We start from the raw sequence: 12,996 nt of genomic DNA, 5'->3' as shown, positions 1-12,996 counted from the left end.
GTAACAAGGAGTAAAGAAACCTCCCGCGCAATAAGAATGAAGAAGACTGAATGATCAACCCAACAAACGCAACCGCACGGTCGTCCGCTGACCCGCAAGGAAAGGATGACTCCAATCCTCCGCGACTCGGATCTCGAGTTCTCCGGACAACTTCCTTGGGAGCAAGATCGTCTGCGATGCTGGTGAGGAAAGGGCCTCGGGAATGGGACCATGACCGTACGACTGCGTGGAAGTGGGCAGCATGATTTTGGTCAGGTCCTTGGGTTTCGCGGTGAACAATTTCAGACGACGTGCTAAGGGTTCTTCGGACGAAGAGTCGGAATCGGAATCGGTGTCGGGAGCCGGTGGTAAGACAGGGATATTGCTGTGTGATGAACCGAAAGTCTTTTCATCACATTCTACATTCGCATTTCCTTCGTTGACAATCTCAGACGGAACCTCAACAGTGGCTGAGCCACCTGGGACCGTAACTTCCGCCATCTGAACCTCGAACGTTGAGGGATCGCTTTCTGCGACCGCAACTAGTGAGCCTGGTATGGATGAATAGTGCGGTTGAAGAGGTGGAATTATCGGTGAGGTCGGCGAGTGGTAGAGCGGAAGCATTGCCTCCGTCACGGGCTTGGCCTCAAGAAGAGTAGTCGGAGAGGGCAAAGATGGCTCCTTTGGCGGTGTAGGTGATAAGGGCGGGTCGACCGAGAGACTCTCAGCACCGAGGGATTGATCGACCTCATTCACATCAAGAACTGACGTTGAGGCGGATGAAGCCATAACTGAGACGGTTGACGGCGGGGCTGAGGCAAAACGAGGAGGATGTTTCCGAGAGCGTAGTGAATCTTCGGCGTTCAAGGCCAATGAACAGGGGGGTTCTGACCTGACACGCGGTGCGGCGACCTGTTCTGAGCTAGATGCCAGCACCGGTGAGGCTTGTCCATTTTCTTCTTTCTGCTGCGTCTGAAGGATATCGCTGTCGAAGACTGGAATAGGTAATGCGAAGGTATGCATGCAGGCGAACGGAGCGATGAGTTCTCCCTCGCGGAGGATCGGAGGCGCCATGGGCCTGGTGGGAGCACATCAGTACGATATTTGGTGAATAGATAAAACATCACTCACTTGAACTCAATCGCCAGTGTGCTCCGAACCTCATTCATCAGGTGCGCCACCCGAACCAGAGTCTGCTCGGTTTTCAGGGCGTTCTGCGCGCAGATCGAAAACTCTCCATCAAAGGAGAAGATGAAAGGTTCCAGTGGTTCTTCTATGGTTCCATCCTTCAGTTTGCGAAGGGATATGTACTGGAGCTGTGCGTGCAAGAAATCGGAAAGATATGCTCGCATAGTCCCCAGTAACTCGCTGAGATCTTGGAAGCTTGCCGTGGGACTCTGGAAACTGGTGTAAACGACTGCACATACGTGAAATGGCGAATCGTCATGGACATACCTTCATCCCGACAGTTACTTCTGGTACCTTGACATCTGGGATATCCAAGGCACTGGGATCGAGATCACGTCCGCTGTCTGCGCTATTCTGAGATGGAGTAGATTGAGCATATGCTAACGAAGGGAGACCGTGAGTGAGCAGAATACAGACCTCAGTCTTGCTTTCGCCACCGCTAGTATCATCAAATCCTAACTTCTTTCGCAACTTGCTCTGCCTCTTGAAGTTCGAGATCAGGTATCGAGCCAAACCGCCATCTCGCCTTATTTCGGTTTCTGTCTTTCCCTCTGCCGACCGTAGTATCCCGAATGCACGAGAGCGTTTGTTCTGTGCACGTGAACGTGTGCGACACTGGGAGCATAACTTCCAATGATAAACGCCCTCTGGCGGCAACGGTCTATGGCAGTGTTTGACGCTACATTTGCGAGAATTTACACCAAGATCAGGGATAGCCTAGCGGTTGGGGGTAAAAATCTGGCGTCTACGATGAGCAACTAGAACTGGCGTACCTTGTCGTCGCCCAACATTTGGGCATCCTCACTGTTATCCAGGCGCGGTCGTTTGATACCAAGGCGTTGACGTTGGTACTGTCGATATCGAGCTCGACAGGAATCGCAGAGCTTCCACCGGGAACCGGGCTTGACGGGCAAGTTACAAGAATGATGGGCACAGATTCTGGGTTGCTGTTCGAAGCGAAATCCGGGAGGGATACGAAGCCGAATTTTCAAGCCCGATGGTCTGTTAGGATGCATACTAGATAGTGGCACCTAGAAATCGTGTGAGAACGCGAAATCATCGGTGGAAAGAAAAACATTTACATCATCAGACGAGTCGGAATCGGAATCGGAATCAAGGTCAGAAAGCTCTGTCAACTCAGACATACTACCCCAATCCTCTGGGGCGTCGTACGACTGGGAGTGGGGTGGAAGTGCGCTGCTTGCCTCGACCGCAGCGTCCATGGTGCCGTCAAGCATGGGGAAGTCCGAAGAGTCCTGTACAAAGGCATCGTCCTATAAGTAAAGAAAAAGTTAGTTCGAGACAAGACGGATAGATGCAACGACGGTGTGAGCTCGTACTTCAGGGTATTGCAGAACCAGGCCGTCGAGATTTATATCATCATCAGGAATCGGCAGGACCGTAGCGGGCTGCGCGAGACTAGCGAGTTAGCGCCAATGCTGCCTAAACAAAGGAACAATCGTCACCTCCGTATAAGCGCCGTTGGTGTTTCCTTCGGTCTCATGGCTTCTCCTAACGGACCGAGATATACAAGCCGTACCCTCCGGCTCAGGGCTCTGATATTAGGTATGAATAGAGGCACCAATATGGAAGCAGTGCGAAGAAACGCACCTGGAGCTCTGCCGGTGGAACAGAGACAATCGAATGTCTGCGCTGATGACCTGTTGTAGTGACCTGTGGTGGAGGAGCGTCGGTGGAGTTTGGAGGGCCCGGTAATGAAAGTGTCGTGTACGAAGCCGGCAGATGTGGTACGGCGGGAGGAACGACAGGTTGTTGGGGTATTCTTGGCGAATGATTTATTTCTTGCTGACGCTGGAGCTCTCGATGTCGGACAACTGCTAACGCAAAACACGTCTCGCAGACCAACGGTCCGGAAGAAGGATGGTGGCCGATTGGCACAATAATCCGTGTGGTGCAGAAGTAACACTGGGCCAATTGGACGGTCGGAGGCATCGACGGCTGAGATTTAGGGGCAACATGAGATTCATAGCAAATGTGCAAGCAGTACACGAAGCACATGCGAAAAACGATAGTAAACTCACCACTACAAGAGCTGGACGCGACATGTACCCGTTACTGTCCGTATTCCTCGACGTTGAAGCTACGGCACTATTTCCCCTATAATCTCTCTCTGCCCTTGACGCGTTCGCGCGAGCCTCATCCTGTTGTGCCTTCGTTGGGTTGCGAAATTGCTCCAAGCAAGTCGGACATATGCCATACTTCCATTTTGGAGGAAATATAGCGTGACCACAGAGAGCTTGTGGACACCTTCGAATAGGCTTGGAAGAAGGACCAGCTTGGGGTTGAGGAGGATCAATCGAGGAGTACATTTTGGTGGCTTCCATGAGCATGGTGGAAAGACCGAAAGTAAGCTTCGAGCGCAAAGAAAAGAGCCAACAACAGATCTGGCGAAGTCCTTTGTACGCTATATATGGAGACCGACGGTTGGTGAGCACCGTACACATGAGCACCAAAACCGAGATTCATACCGTGAATAAGCCAGAAACTTCCAAAACTAGACGAGAGAATGTACGCTCAAACCAGGATCGCTAACGAAGGCTCTATGAAGTCGTCAACACAACATGGTGGGGGAAAGAGCGAGCTCGTCGCCCGGTCGTTAGGCCGACAAATTTTCACGGATTACCATTTGGCGGTGCTTGTCATCGACTTTTCACATTAGGGGTGCCAATTGCCAATTTGGTTCGCGGGGACTAAATGCAGGATGTTCATCTTCTAAACGACTCTTTGCACCGGATCGCCTCGTCCGATGAACCAGCGGTAAGCTGGAGAACAGAGCAGAAGCTTAATGCAGGAATGGTACGTCGAAAAGCTGGTCAGGATGAACAGTGATGAACGAACCTCAGGGTCCCTCGGCAATGCCGGTTTCGTCCTCGGACTCCTTTTGAACGCCACGGCCCGTCGTGGCGTTCAAGTGGAGAAATCTGCAAAAATTGTTTACAACTCAGAAGGAACCACATCTGGTGAGCCTCGTGCAAAAAGCAATCAAGGACGCCAGGATGGTACCTAAAATCTTCGCATCTAGATTTCACCGTTGATTGGTATCCGCTCTAGGGCAGCCACTGAACGCTGAATGGCCCTGGCCAAACACCCGCACCGGTGCTGTGGGAACTTACACACAGCGTATCCCTCATCTTTAACTCTTCCCAGCATCTACCATATCCTCAGCGCTAAACAGCACTAGCCACCGCAGCCGATACTGGATCATTCGAAGTGAAGAATTGAAGGGTTCCCGGCTACTCAGTCTTCGTTTCTCAGGTGTGTACGGTAACACACCATGCTACCGTAAAGCCTGGCTCGAATGTGCATAGGATGCAGGATAGTCATGCTGAAGTTCACCTATCTTCTATCAATGCAGACATCTCATCTTCCTTCTGGTGGGTAAAATAGTACTGAAATGGCCACGGTTCGTACATCATGTTATAGGCAGTCGGCGTCAATCAGATCTCTTCTGCGGAATGAGTGCCGGCAGGGAGGCTTCCTGACCTCGTGAGGTGAGAGCAGAACAACAACAAAGTGAACAGATGGTGGGTTTATCTAAGCCTGTCGCGCTCTAGGGCTTTGGGTTCTCTTCTGTAGCGCGTTTGCCGTGCTTCCCGTCCTTTGTATCTCTTATGGATCCCTATTTTGCCCTATTCCTCGCCTTGTCCCAGGTCCTGGCTCATCGACATCCACGTTGGACTCGGGCCCTCGCATGATATAAGAGACAGTCGCAAGGACGCCCATCTCTCTCGGTCACCCAACACCCCCGCCCTCCACGCAGCCAGACCCAACTGTTCCGAAGTACGTGCGTATTATATGCCTTTACTGTTGAGCATGCGTCTGACTTGCTTGTTCATCATGTCCATCGCTCCCATCTCGTTCCCCTTCTCGATATAATCTGCTGAATGTCGGAACAATAGCTTGAAACGCGAAGCCTAAGCCTCGACCATCCCTGAGCTCTGATCATTCATCGGTGCGCCTCTGAAGTCATCATTCTCTCTGACTTCCCTCCACGCCCAGAATACTGACATCGGCAATGGCTTCTCTTGACTCCCTTTCCAGGTTTCCTCCAGCGATGACTACACCGATCTCCCCACAAATTCCCTTCGAGCTCTACCGGCCAATCATCGAATATGTTGCCGACTCCTATGACAGCTATCTCGCCAGGACCTGCATCCTCCTTCGGGTCTGTCGAACTTGGAGAACTGAAACAGAGCGCATCATGTACACCAAAGTGAACGTCCCTCACTCTCGACTCCTCTTTTTCTGCAAAGCAATCATCTCCCGTCCGGCCCTTGGAGCACTCATTCGTCGACTCGAATTCACCGCCGCCGGGCACCGTCCCAAACAACCTGGCGACACCGAACTCGTCGCTGAGATGTTGAAACTACTCCCCAACCTGACTGATCTCGCAATCAGTGAGGGGCCATTCGACAAGAATGTCTTTAGGACGGCGGACTGGGTCGTCGGGAAAAACGATTACTGGGTCCTCGACAATGTTCCATTCATACTCGAACGTTACCGCTGCCATTTCTCATGGGGTCAAGGGCTCGTCGACTTCCTGAGCACCCAGCCGTACCTGCGCGAGTTCATCCACGTCGGTGGCGCTCCGGCCAACGCGGACTCCGTACCGGAAATGTCGACCAAAAACACACAACTTGATACCCTTCATGTTCCACCACATACTCTGTGGGGGATGAAGGCGCCATATCCCTTGATTACTCATCTCCTAGTCAAGATCTGGGACCTGTCCGTCGTGGACGCGTACGCCGCTGCTCGGTCAATCGCGCCCCTGGGGGGGAGTTTGAGATGTCTCTGTCTGTCGAGGCTGGCGGGGCCCGTCGTCGATGAGTTTCCTTCCATTTCGTCCATGGTCAAGCTCTTCGCTCCGAGCGCCCCTCACCTGCGTTACCTCGCCATTTACGACGAAGTCGATTTCGTAAGTTCCTCATTTCGTTCGTTGATCTCCGAGGCGTTTACTAACCGGTCTTCTCGATTCTCTCAGTCACGCGGAGAAAACAAGCGTCTGAAAGACGTCATCGGGAAGTATCTCCACAAGCTGGAAGTCCTCGTCTGGGCGCCGCTGTGGGATTCGCGCAACGAAGACGAGGACTTTGACACGACCGACTCCGGCTTCTCCATCGACACGGACGACGACGAAGAAAGCTTCGACAAGACGCAGCGTTACGCCCAAGCTATGATGAACGCGTGCTCCAGCCTCAAACTCTTCATCTCATTGCGCAGGTGCCAGTCCAGGGCTTGGATTCGGGACACAGCGACGGGCAAGGCGCGGTTCGACAAGAGGGTGAACGGGGCTTCGGATGACTGCTTCAAAAATATAGATCCGGATGCTCCGTTGGATTACTTCCTCACCTATACGCTGAGGGACCGGTCCAAACGCCGTGTAATTACGGAGTGAATGGGTTGGGTGACCCCCAGGTTGTTGTATCTTGTATTTTTCTCCTTCGGCTCTCGTTGGTCATGGCCTTTTATACCTCACCTTCATACTCAGCAAAGGACATCTTGTCGGCCGGTTCAGTGTACAAGTAGAGTTCTGTTGTACGACCCATCATGACCATCACGATTTATTTTCTCTGGGTATGCGTTGTTGCTATGTCTCATGCTTTCATTCTTCATGCTTTCGTTCTTGGTTATCGTCGTGTTCGTTTTCGGCGAATCATTGTTCACTGGGCTGCCTACTGCGGATATCGCTTTCGTACGTTCCTGGTACATATTAGGTTTCTTCCTCATTCACATTGACCACCCCTCAATTACCTCGCATAAGTCACAAGTGGAAGACTGATTCCTGCCTGACTACCTTGGCAGTGATGGATCCATCGCACTCGTAGATATGAAAAATGTACGAAAGAACAAAGTATATTGCAAGATACGAACGCGACGGAAGGTAACACGACAGAGAATGTACGAACCACCGGCTCTGCTCCCCTCTCTTGAAAAAACAGACAGGCAAGCGTGACACAGAGCATCGAGCACTAAGACGACCGAAATTGTTGTCCGCCCTGTTTTGGCACAGACCCGTCGAGGAAGAGAGACGAGGCCTGTAATTTGACTAGAGGTGCGTTGTGGAAGAAGAAGAAAAGCGAGGAAGGCAGGATTATATACCCTGAGAAGGGACCCCGGGGAGTGCCGTGGTGAGAGAGGCACTTGAAGGCAATCGTGGCGAGAGACGAGCAAGACGTCTTGCACGATGACCGCCCGCCCTCCGCCGACACGACCGCATATCGGTCTCAACCCGTCCTCGTATCTTTCCTACTCCTGGGCTGAAGAAGATGCATGGGACTCCGGCTCAGACTCGGACTCTCCATCGACGAACACACAAACCGCAGGCGCTTGGCCACGCTCTCCACCGGCCTCTACATTGACCTCTTCTCCCAAAGCGGTCAACGTTCCCCGTCCATCAAGTAATAGCTCATCATCGACCCTTGCTTTCTCGTACACCCATGTTTCAGCACCCAGCTCGTATCCACCAAAACAGGAACAGGAACAAACCGCAGCGAGGCCGTCGAAGAACGGATGGACACTGGTACAGAAATCTGGTCAGCAATCATCTAGGTCTAGTACAGAGGGCAAGGAGACAAGTGCCGTCGGGAAGCCTCACGAGGGAGAAGTAGAGGAGGTTCATGATGTTGATGGCGAGATGGTCGTTGGAGACATGGATCCCGATTTCTCAGAACCGTTCACGTCCATGAAGTCCATGCCTATTAGTACCGTTCGCGAGGATGCGGAGGAGATCGTCAATGGTATGTCTATCTGCTTCTTCACTTCCTCCCTGCACTCTTCATTCATCCTCTAGATCCACTCCATCTCATCCGAAGGATATCCACAAAACGAGCGCACTCTTCCTCATCCTACTCTCCACTGCGTTCAAGGTCAAGATCTCCTCCGCGCGATCAGGGGCGCCCGGAATCCCCAGAGAAACTGCTGCGCGATCGGTCCATTCGCTCAAATCGTCGAAATAAATTTGTGCAGTGTCTACTTCGTGAGGATGTTGATATGGGTGCGTTCAGTATATTTCATTGTATATTTACGCCACTCATACTCTTCGCCACAGCTGACCTACGCAGATTGGCATGGCAAGGTGTGCCCAATGATCTTCGCCCATTAGCATGGCAACTCCTTCTCGTGAGTCTCTCTCTACCTTGACCTGCAGTAGTTATTTACCGTCCATGTCTCCTTTCCCTACTAGGGTTATCTTCCCCTCCCATCTCCAGCACGCTCCTCTGTCTTGCAACGAAAACGAGGCGAATACCTTTCTCTGGTTGAGTTGACCTTCGCTCGTGGACGGGAAGGCCTTGACCAGCAAATATGGCATCAAATCGAAATCGATGTACCGCGTACGAGACCGGGTGTGCCATTGTGGATGCATGCATCAACACAACGGGTATGTAGCCCTGACTTGTCGTCGCACTGACTATCCACCTGAACCTCTGTCATAGTGTCTAGAACGAATACTCTACGTATGGGCCATCCGACATCCTGCAAGTGGCTATGTGCAAGGCATCAATGATCTCGTTACCCCCTTCTTTCAAGTCTTCCTCGGAGCTTATATCGGTTCGTCCTGCAGCCCATCCCCTCCTCTCTTTCGTTCGATGCCTGCCATACCATATGACTTACGTTCATCACTACCATCAGACTCAGATCCTGAGTATTTCGACCCAGCACATCTACCTCCCAACGTCCTCTCAGCCCTCGAAGCCGACTCATTCTGGTGCTTGTCCCGTCTCCTCGATGGAATTCAAGACAACTACATCGCTTCTCAGCCAGGTATACAACGTTCTGTCAAACGCATGGCAGAACTGGTAGCCAGGATTGATGTACCCTTGTATGAGCATCTGGGGAAGCAGGGAGTCGAGTTTATGCAGTTTGCGTTCAGGTGGATGAACTGTTTGTTGATGCGGGAGATCAGCGTGAAAAACACCATTCGGATGTGGGATACCTATCTGGTGAGGCACATTTTGTTTCTGTGGCTTCGTGAGAATATGGCTGATTGAGTGGATTGGGACGCACAGGCCGAAGGGACGGACGCATTCTCACAATTCCACCTATACGTCTGCTCTGCTTTCCTCGTCCGCTGGAGTGACAAACTACGCGAAATGGACTTTCAGGTACGCCTTACCAGCCTCACCCAACCGTCCTTGCATTAACACATTCTCGACCTACGTTGAAAAACAAACAGGGCATCATCATGTTTCTCCAATCTCTACCCACGCAAGACTGGACGGACCACGAGATCGAGATGCTCCTCAGTCAAGCCTTCGTCCTCAACTCGATATGGGCCAACGCGCAGAGCCATTTTACGGGCAAATGATCATCGGGAGCCGTCTGCTTTCTCATATCGATATCCTTTTCAGATTGGCTTAACGCACTTTCGTCCATATCCGCCCCTTTATTTATTCCAGCCTCCCCTCTCTGGCGTTGTGCATTATCAAAGGAAAAGTTGTACCATCCGGAGTGTAATTTCTTGGGGGATATCAAAGTCCGAAATTCGAACTCATCCTACTTATACATAGACAGTCGAACAATCTCTGCATATACAATGGCATCCATAGCCTTGCAGCTCGTTTATGAGCTGTGCTTGCGATCCAAGAGCTCGCGTCTCCTAGTGCGGGACCTTTGGTTTCCAACACTTACGTCGCACGATTGTCGACGTTCCATGCTCGAGCACCTAGGTTTTGGCACGCTCTGTCCATGGATCCAGCGGCCATCACCTCCAGCGAAAGACAAAGAAACGACTCTACTATGTTTGGACACGTATTTGATTGACACGCCACAACAAATATACAACCCGCTCATACCACGAGTGTCAGGCCTTTGTCACAGACAAGCGGTGGAACACTATGCTGTAGGTATGTAGAAAAATGCAAGAGAACAGAGACGGAGAGAGAGGAAAAGGTCAAAGCAGTTGGCCCCAGATACGATCGCCACAACGAAATCAAGCACATATCAAGACAGAACATGCGAGCAAATTACGACTCGGCCAGTCCAATCTCCCTGTCCAACGCATCTTGGATCTCCTCCGCGATGGCTGGGGTAGGTGCCTTGATCTTGTAAGATGCTGGGAGACCCTGCTCGTCCCGGCCAGTAAATGATACGACCTTCTTGTCCTTGTCGAGCTTGGGTTCTAGTTTCGGCTCGATGTTCTTTCGGATAGATGTGTTCTGTATGGGTGGTCAGAGTTAGAATCAGATGAACTGAAGAAACGAAACGACGAAAGAGGGCGCACAATAAGAATCCTGCCGGTCGAGCTATTTCGGAGGAGAATCCTCCTCGCGCTCGTCTCCTTGTGTTTCTTCAGTCTCAGCATACCTATGGGACACCATCAGCCTAATTTAGCGGACACGCAGGATGCGAACAACGAAAATTCTGCTACTCACCAGTACCCAAATTCGCCCACTTGAGGACACCCTCCTTATCCTTCGACAACTTGTATACAGCGGCCTTCGTGGTGAATGTCGTCTCCTCGTCCTCCTCTCCCGCGCCCTCCGCGTCGTGGTCTATTGGAGTCGTAACCTTGGACGACGTGCTATCATCCGTCGTCGCATCCGCCCCTTCCGCCGCCGACGGTTCACCCTTAGCCTCTTCACTCTTGCCCTCCGCATCCGTCTTCGTCTTACTCTCCTGCGAACCGAATCCCTTGAATCCACTTCCGCTACCACTACCACTACCGCCACCGAAGCCACCGAACGCAAACCCACTCTTGCTCTTCTCCGCCGTCGAGCTCTCATCCGCCTTCGGAGACCCGAACCCAAACCCTACCGGGTTCCCAATACTTCCACCCCCGCTCGGCGGCTTCCCGAACCCTCCAAACAGCGGCGTCGCCGGTGGCCTTCCCAATCCCAACCCAGTCGCCGATCCCGACCCTGCAGTCATCCCCGCACTAGCATTCATGAAGAGCCCGGTGTTCTTGTCAGGCGACGTCGGTGCTGCAAACGGATTCACCGCACCCGAGGCGTTGCCAAAGAAATTGGAAGTGGTGCCAGTGGTGGGGCCGCCGATGGTGAAAGGATTTATGGGGGCTTCCGTGACGATCTTGCTCTTGTCTTCTTCTTTGTCTTTGCAATCACCACCAGACTTGCCAGCAGCAACGTTCCCGAACATCGTCAGTGCGAACGACGAGTCTTTCTTGGGGGGTGCGGCGAACGGATTTGCACTGTCGGCCTTGAAATCGGGGCCTTTGAAGGTGAACCCTTGGAAGCCTGACATTGGCTTCGAGGTCGCGGAGCCAGAGCTAGAGCCTGTGGTAGTGGAAGGTGTCGATGAGGCTGCAGAGACGTTGGGTTTAGGTTTGGGTGCAGGTGCAGGTGCAGGTGCGGGTGCGGGTGCGGGTGCGGGTGCGGGTGCGGGTGCGGGTGCGGGTGCGGGTGCGGGTGCGGGTGCGGGTGCGGGCGCGGATGCACCAAAGGTGAACGAAGAAGGTGTTCCACTCGCAGGAGTAAATCCGCCTCCTGGGGTGGAGGTGGCAGGTTTCGTCGTTGTAGTGGATGACAAGTTACCGAAGCCAGCAAAACTGGCAGGTGGTGCGGGCATGGCTGCTGATGAAGGTTTGGAAGAAGAATCGGCAGTTGAGGAATCCGAAGGCGCAGACGGTGGTGCGGGTTTCACGCCGTTCGTCTTGGGAGCGGAGGAAGAAGGAGCAGACTTGGCCGTGTCGTCGAACTCCTTCTGCACGGAAGTTCGGTGTTTCTTGTATTGTTCGAATAGGTCAGCAATGTCGATGAAGGGATCCTTGTCCACCGCTTTTGAGATTGCAGACACAAAGGAAGTGTTCAAGCCGCGGAGAGAGGTGTAATATTTGAGAGCTGCTGGATCTGGCCCTTCACTTTTGCCATTGGTTACAGGCTTCGGTGCGGCGGTTGTTGACGATGTAGAAGTCGAAGGTGCAGGCGCAGGTGACGATAGGAAAGAGGCGAACGCCTTGGTAGCGTTCGATGCTGACGGTGAGACGGATGGAGCAGTAGAGGAGCCAAAGAAAGAGGGCTGATTTGAAGCGGGAGGTTTGAAGGAGCTAGTAGTTGAAGGTGCAGCAGAGCTGGCGCCAAAAGTCGGAGTGCTCGATGAGCCGAAACCTGCGAAACCTGTGAATGTGCTGGGTTTCGGCATAGACGATGTAGCTGGCTGCACGTAGAGACCAGTTGGTCAGAACAGGGAAGACAATAATGAAGCGGTGGACGCACGGTCTCCGCCACAGCAGAAATTGTGGGCGAGGGTTCGGGCGCTAGACTGCGTGCCATACGCCTTGGAAGACCCTTGATCCTGAAAACGAATGAGTATGGACTTAGAGCCGTAGAGTGAGTGTGCGCACTTTCGTTGAGAGAGGGTGGCCTCGTCTGCGACCTGGATGCCTTGCCCCGGGTTGTCCTATATACAAGGTGAGCTATGTTTGGATTACAATAGAAGAAATGGCATACATCGTCTTCGACTTTGTCATAATTGAGTTGGTTGAGCTGGTTTTCTGCTGCCCGTTTGGACATTGTAGTGATTGTTCGAAGGATGGTTCACGCGTCGCGCTGCCACGCGAGGAACGCGAGACGCGCCCGACGGCAGCCCCCGTGGTCCTTCAGACACCGCCGGAACGGGCCGAAATGGAGGAGCCCGACTGGGAAAGCTGGGGAGCGCCCTCCCCACAGATCTGTGTCTGAGTATGATAAAGCTCAGCTGTATGGCTCCCCATGTATTTGCCCATCAAATAGAGGGGATATAAATCATGAAGAATGGACAGCGACACGTAGTTATCCCGCCGAATGGGATGACGCCGCAGCGTCAGCTGAATGAGGCAATCGGCGCACACGGTCGTGAGCCAGTGAACGA

The 12,996-nt window shown here is 52.7% G+C and overlaps 4 protein-coding genes across 4 annotated transcripts; 2 read left to right on the top strand and 2 right to left on the bottom strand.

Moving 5' to 3' along the window:
* Nucleotides 1-54: 54 nt before the first annotated feature.
* Nucleotides 55-3,518, bottom strand: STEHIDRAFT_134934 (uncharacterized protein; the record flags this gene model as incomplete). Its single annotated transcript, XM_007309908.1, has 10 exons — nucleotides 55-1,057; nucleotides 1,111-1,376; nucleotides 1,435-1,521; nucleotides 1,585-1,884; nucleotides 1,941-2,198; nucleotides 2,250-2,441; nucleotides 2,508-2,576; nucleotides 2,634-2,723; nucleotides 2,779-3,126; nucleotides 3,210-3,518. 10 exons carry the CDS (start codon nucleotides 3,516-3,518, stop codon nucleotides 55-57), a joined length of 2,922 nt encoding a protein of 973 aa, XP_007309970.1.
* A 1,724-nt stretch (nucleotides 3,519-5,242) lies between these two features.
* STEHIDRAFT_134933 (uncharacterized protein) lies at nucleotides 5,243-6,586 on the top strand (the record flags this gene model as incomplete). Its single annotated transcript, XM_007309907.1, has 2 exons — nucleotides 5,243-6,106; nucleotides 6,173-6,586. The coding sequence occupies 2 exons, from the start codon at nucleotides 5,243-5,245 to the stop codon at nucleotides 6,584-6,586; spliced, it is 1,278 nt and encodes a 425-aa protein (XP_007309969.1).
* Nucleotides 6,587-7,399: 813 nt separating this feature from the next.
* Nucleotides 7,400-9,711, top strand: STEHIDRAFT_86698 (RabGAP/TBC). Its single transcript, XM_007309906.1, has 8 exons — nucleotides 7,400-7,928; nucleotides 7,982-8,185; nucleotides 8,240-8,310; nucleotides 8,375-8,569; nucleotides 8,625-8,739; nucleotides 8,821-9,131; nucleotides 9,198-9,293; nucleotides 9,365-9,711. The coding sequence occupies exons 1-8, from the start codon at nucleotides 7,826-7,828 to the stop codon at nucleotides 9,494-9,496; spliced, it is 1,227 nt and encodes a 408-aa protein (XP_007309968.1). The 5' UTR covers nucleotides 7,400-7,825; the 3' UTR covers nucleotides 9,497-9,711.
* Nucleotides 9,712-9,941: 230 nt separating this feature from the next.
* Nucleotides 9,942-12,659, bottom strand: STEHIDRAFT_172291 (uncharacterized protein; the record flags this gene model as incomplete). Its single annotated transcript, XM_007309905.1, has 6 exons — nucleotides 9,942-10,346; nucleotides 10,412-10,494; nucleotides 10,563-12,303; nucleotides 12,363-12,441; nucleotides 12,491-12,546; nucleotides 12,597-12,659. 6 exons carry the CDS (start codon nucleotides 12,657-12,659, stop codon nucleotides 10,155-10,157), a joined length of 2,214 nt encoding a protein of 737 aa, XP_007309967.1. The 3' UTR covers nucleotides 9,942-10,154.
* Nucleotides 12,660-12,996: the final 337 nt, after the last annotated feature.

The sequence above is a fragment of the Stereum hirsutum genome (genome assembly GCF_000264905.1).
Source record: "Stereum hirsutum FP-91666 SS1 unplaced genomic scaffold STEHIscaffold_18, whole genome shotgun sequence".
Classification (NCBI taxonomy): Eukaryota; Fungi; Basidiomycota; class Agaricomycetes; order Russulales; family Stereaceae; genus Stereum; species Stereum hirsutum.
The sequence above is the reverse complement of the archived record's forward strand: the minus strand, read 5'-3'. Positions and strand labels throughout refer to the sequence as shown.

Excerpts from the sequence above, each read along its gene's own strand:
- STEHIDRAFT_86698 (XM_007309906.1), top strand. The coding sequence starts at position 7,826 with ATGGTCGTTGGAGACATGGATCCCGATTTCTCAGAACCGTTCACGTCC. Across the intron at positions 8,311-8,374 it reads TAGCATGGCAACTCCTTCTC|GGTTATCTTCCCCTCCCATC; the intron begins GTGAGTCTCTCT and ends TTTCCCTACTAG. Across the intron at positions 9,132-9,197 it reads GGATGTGGGATACCTATCTG|GCCGAAGGGACGGACGCATT; the intron begins GTGAGGCACATT and ends TGGGACGCACAG.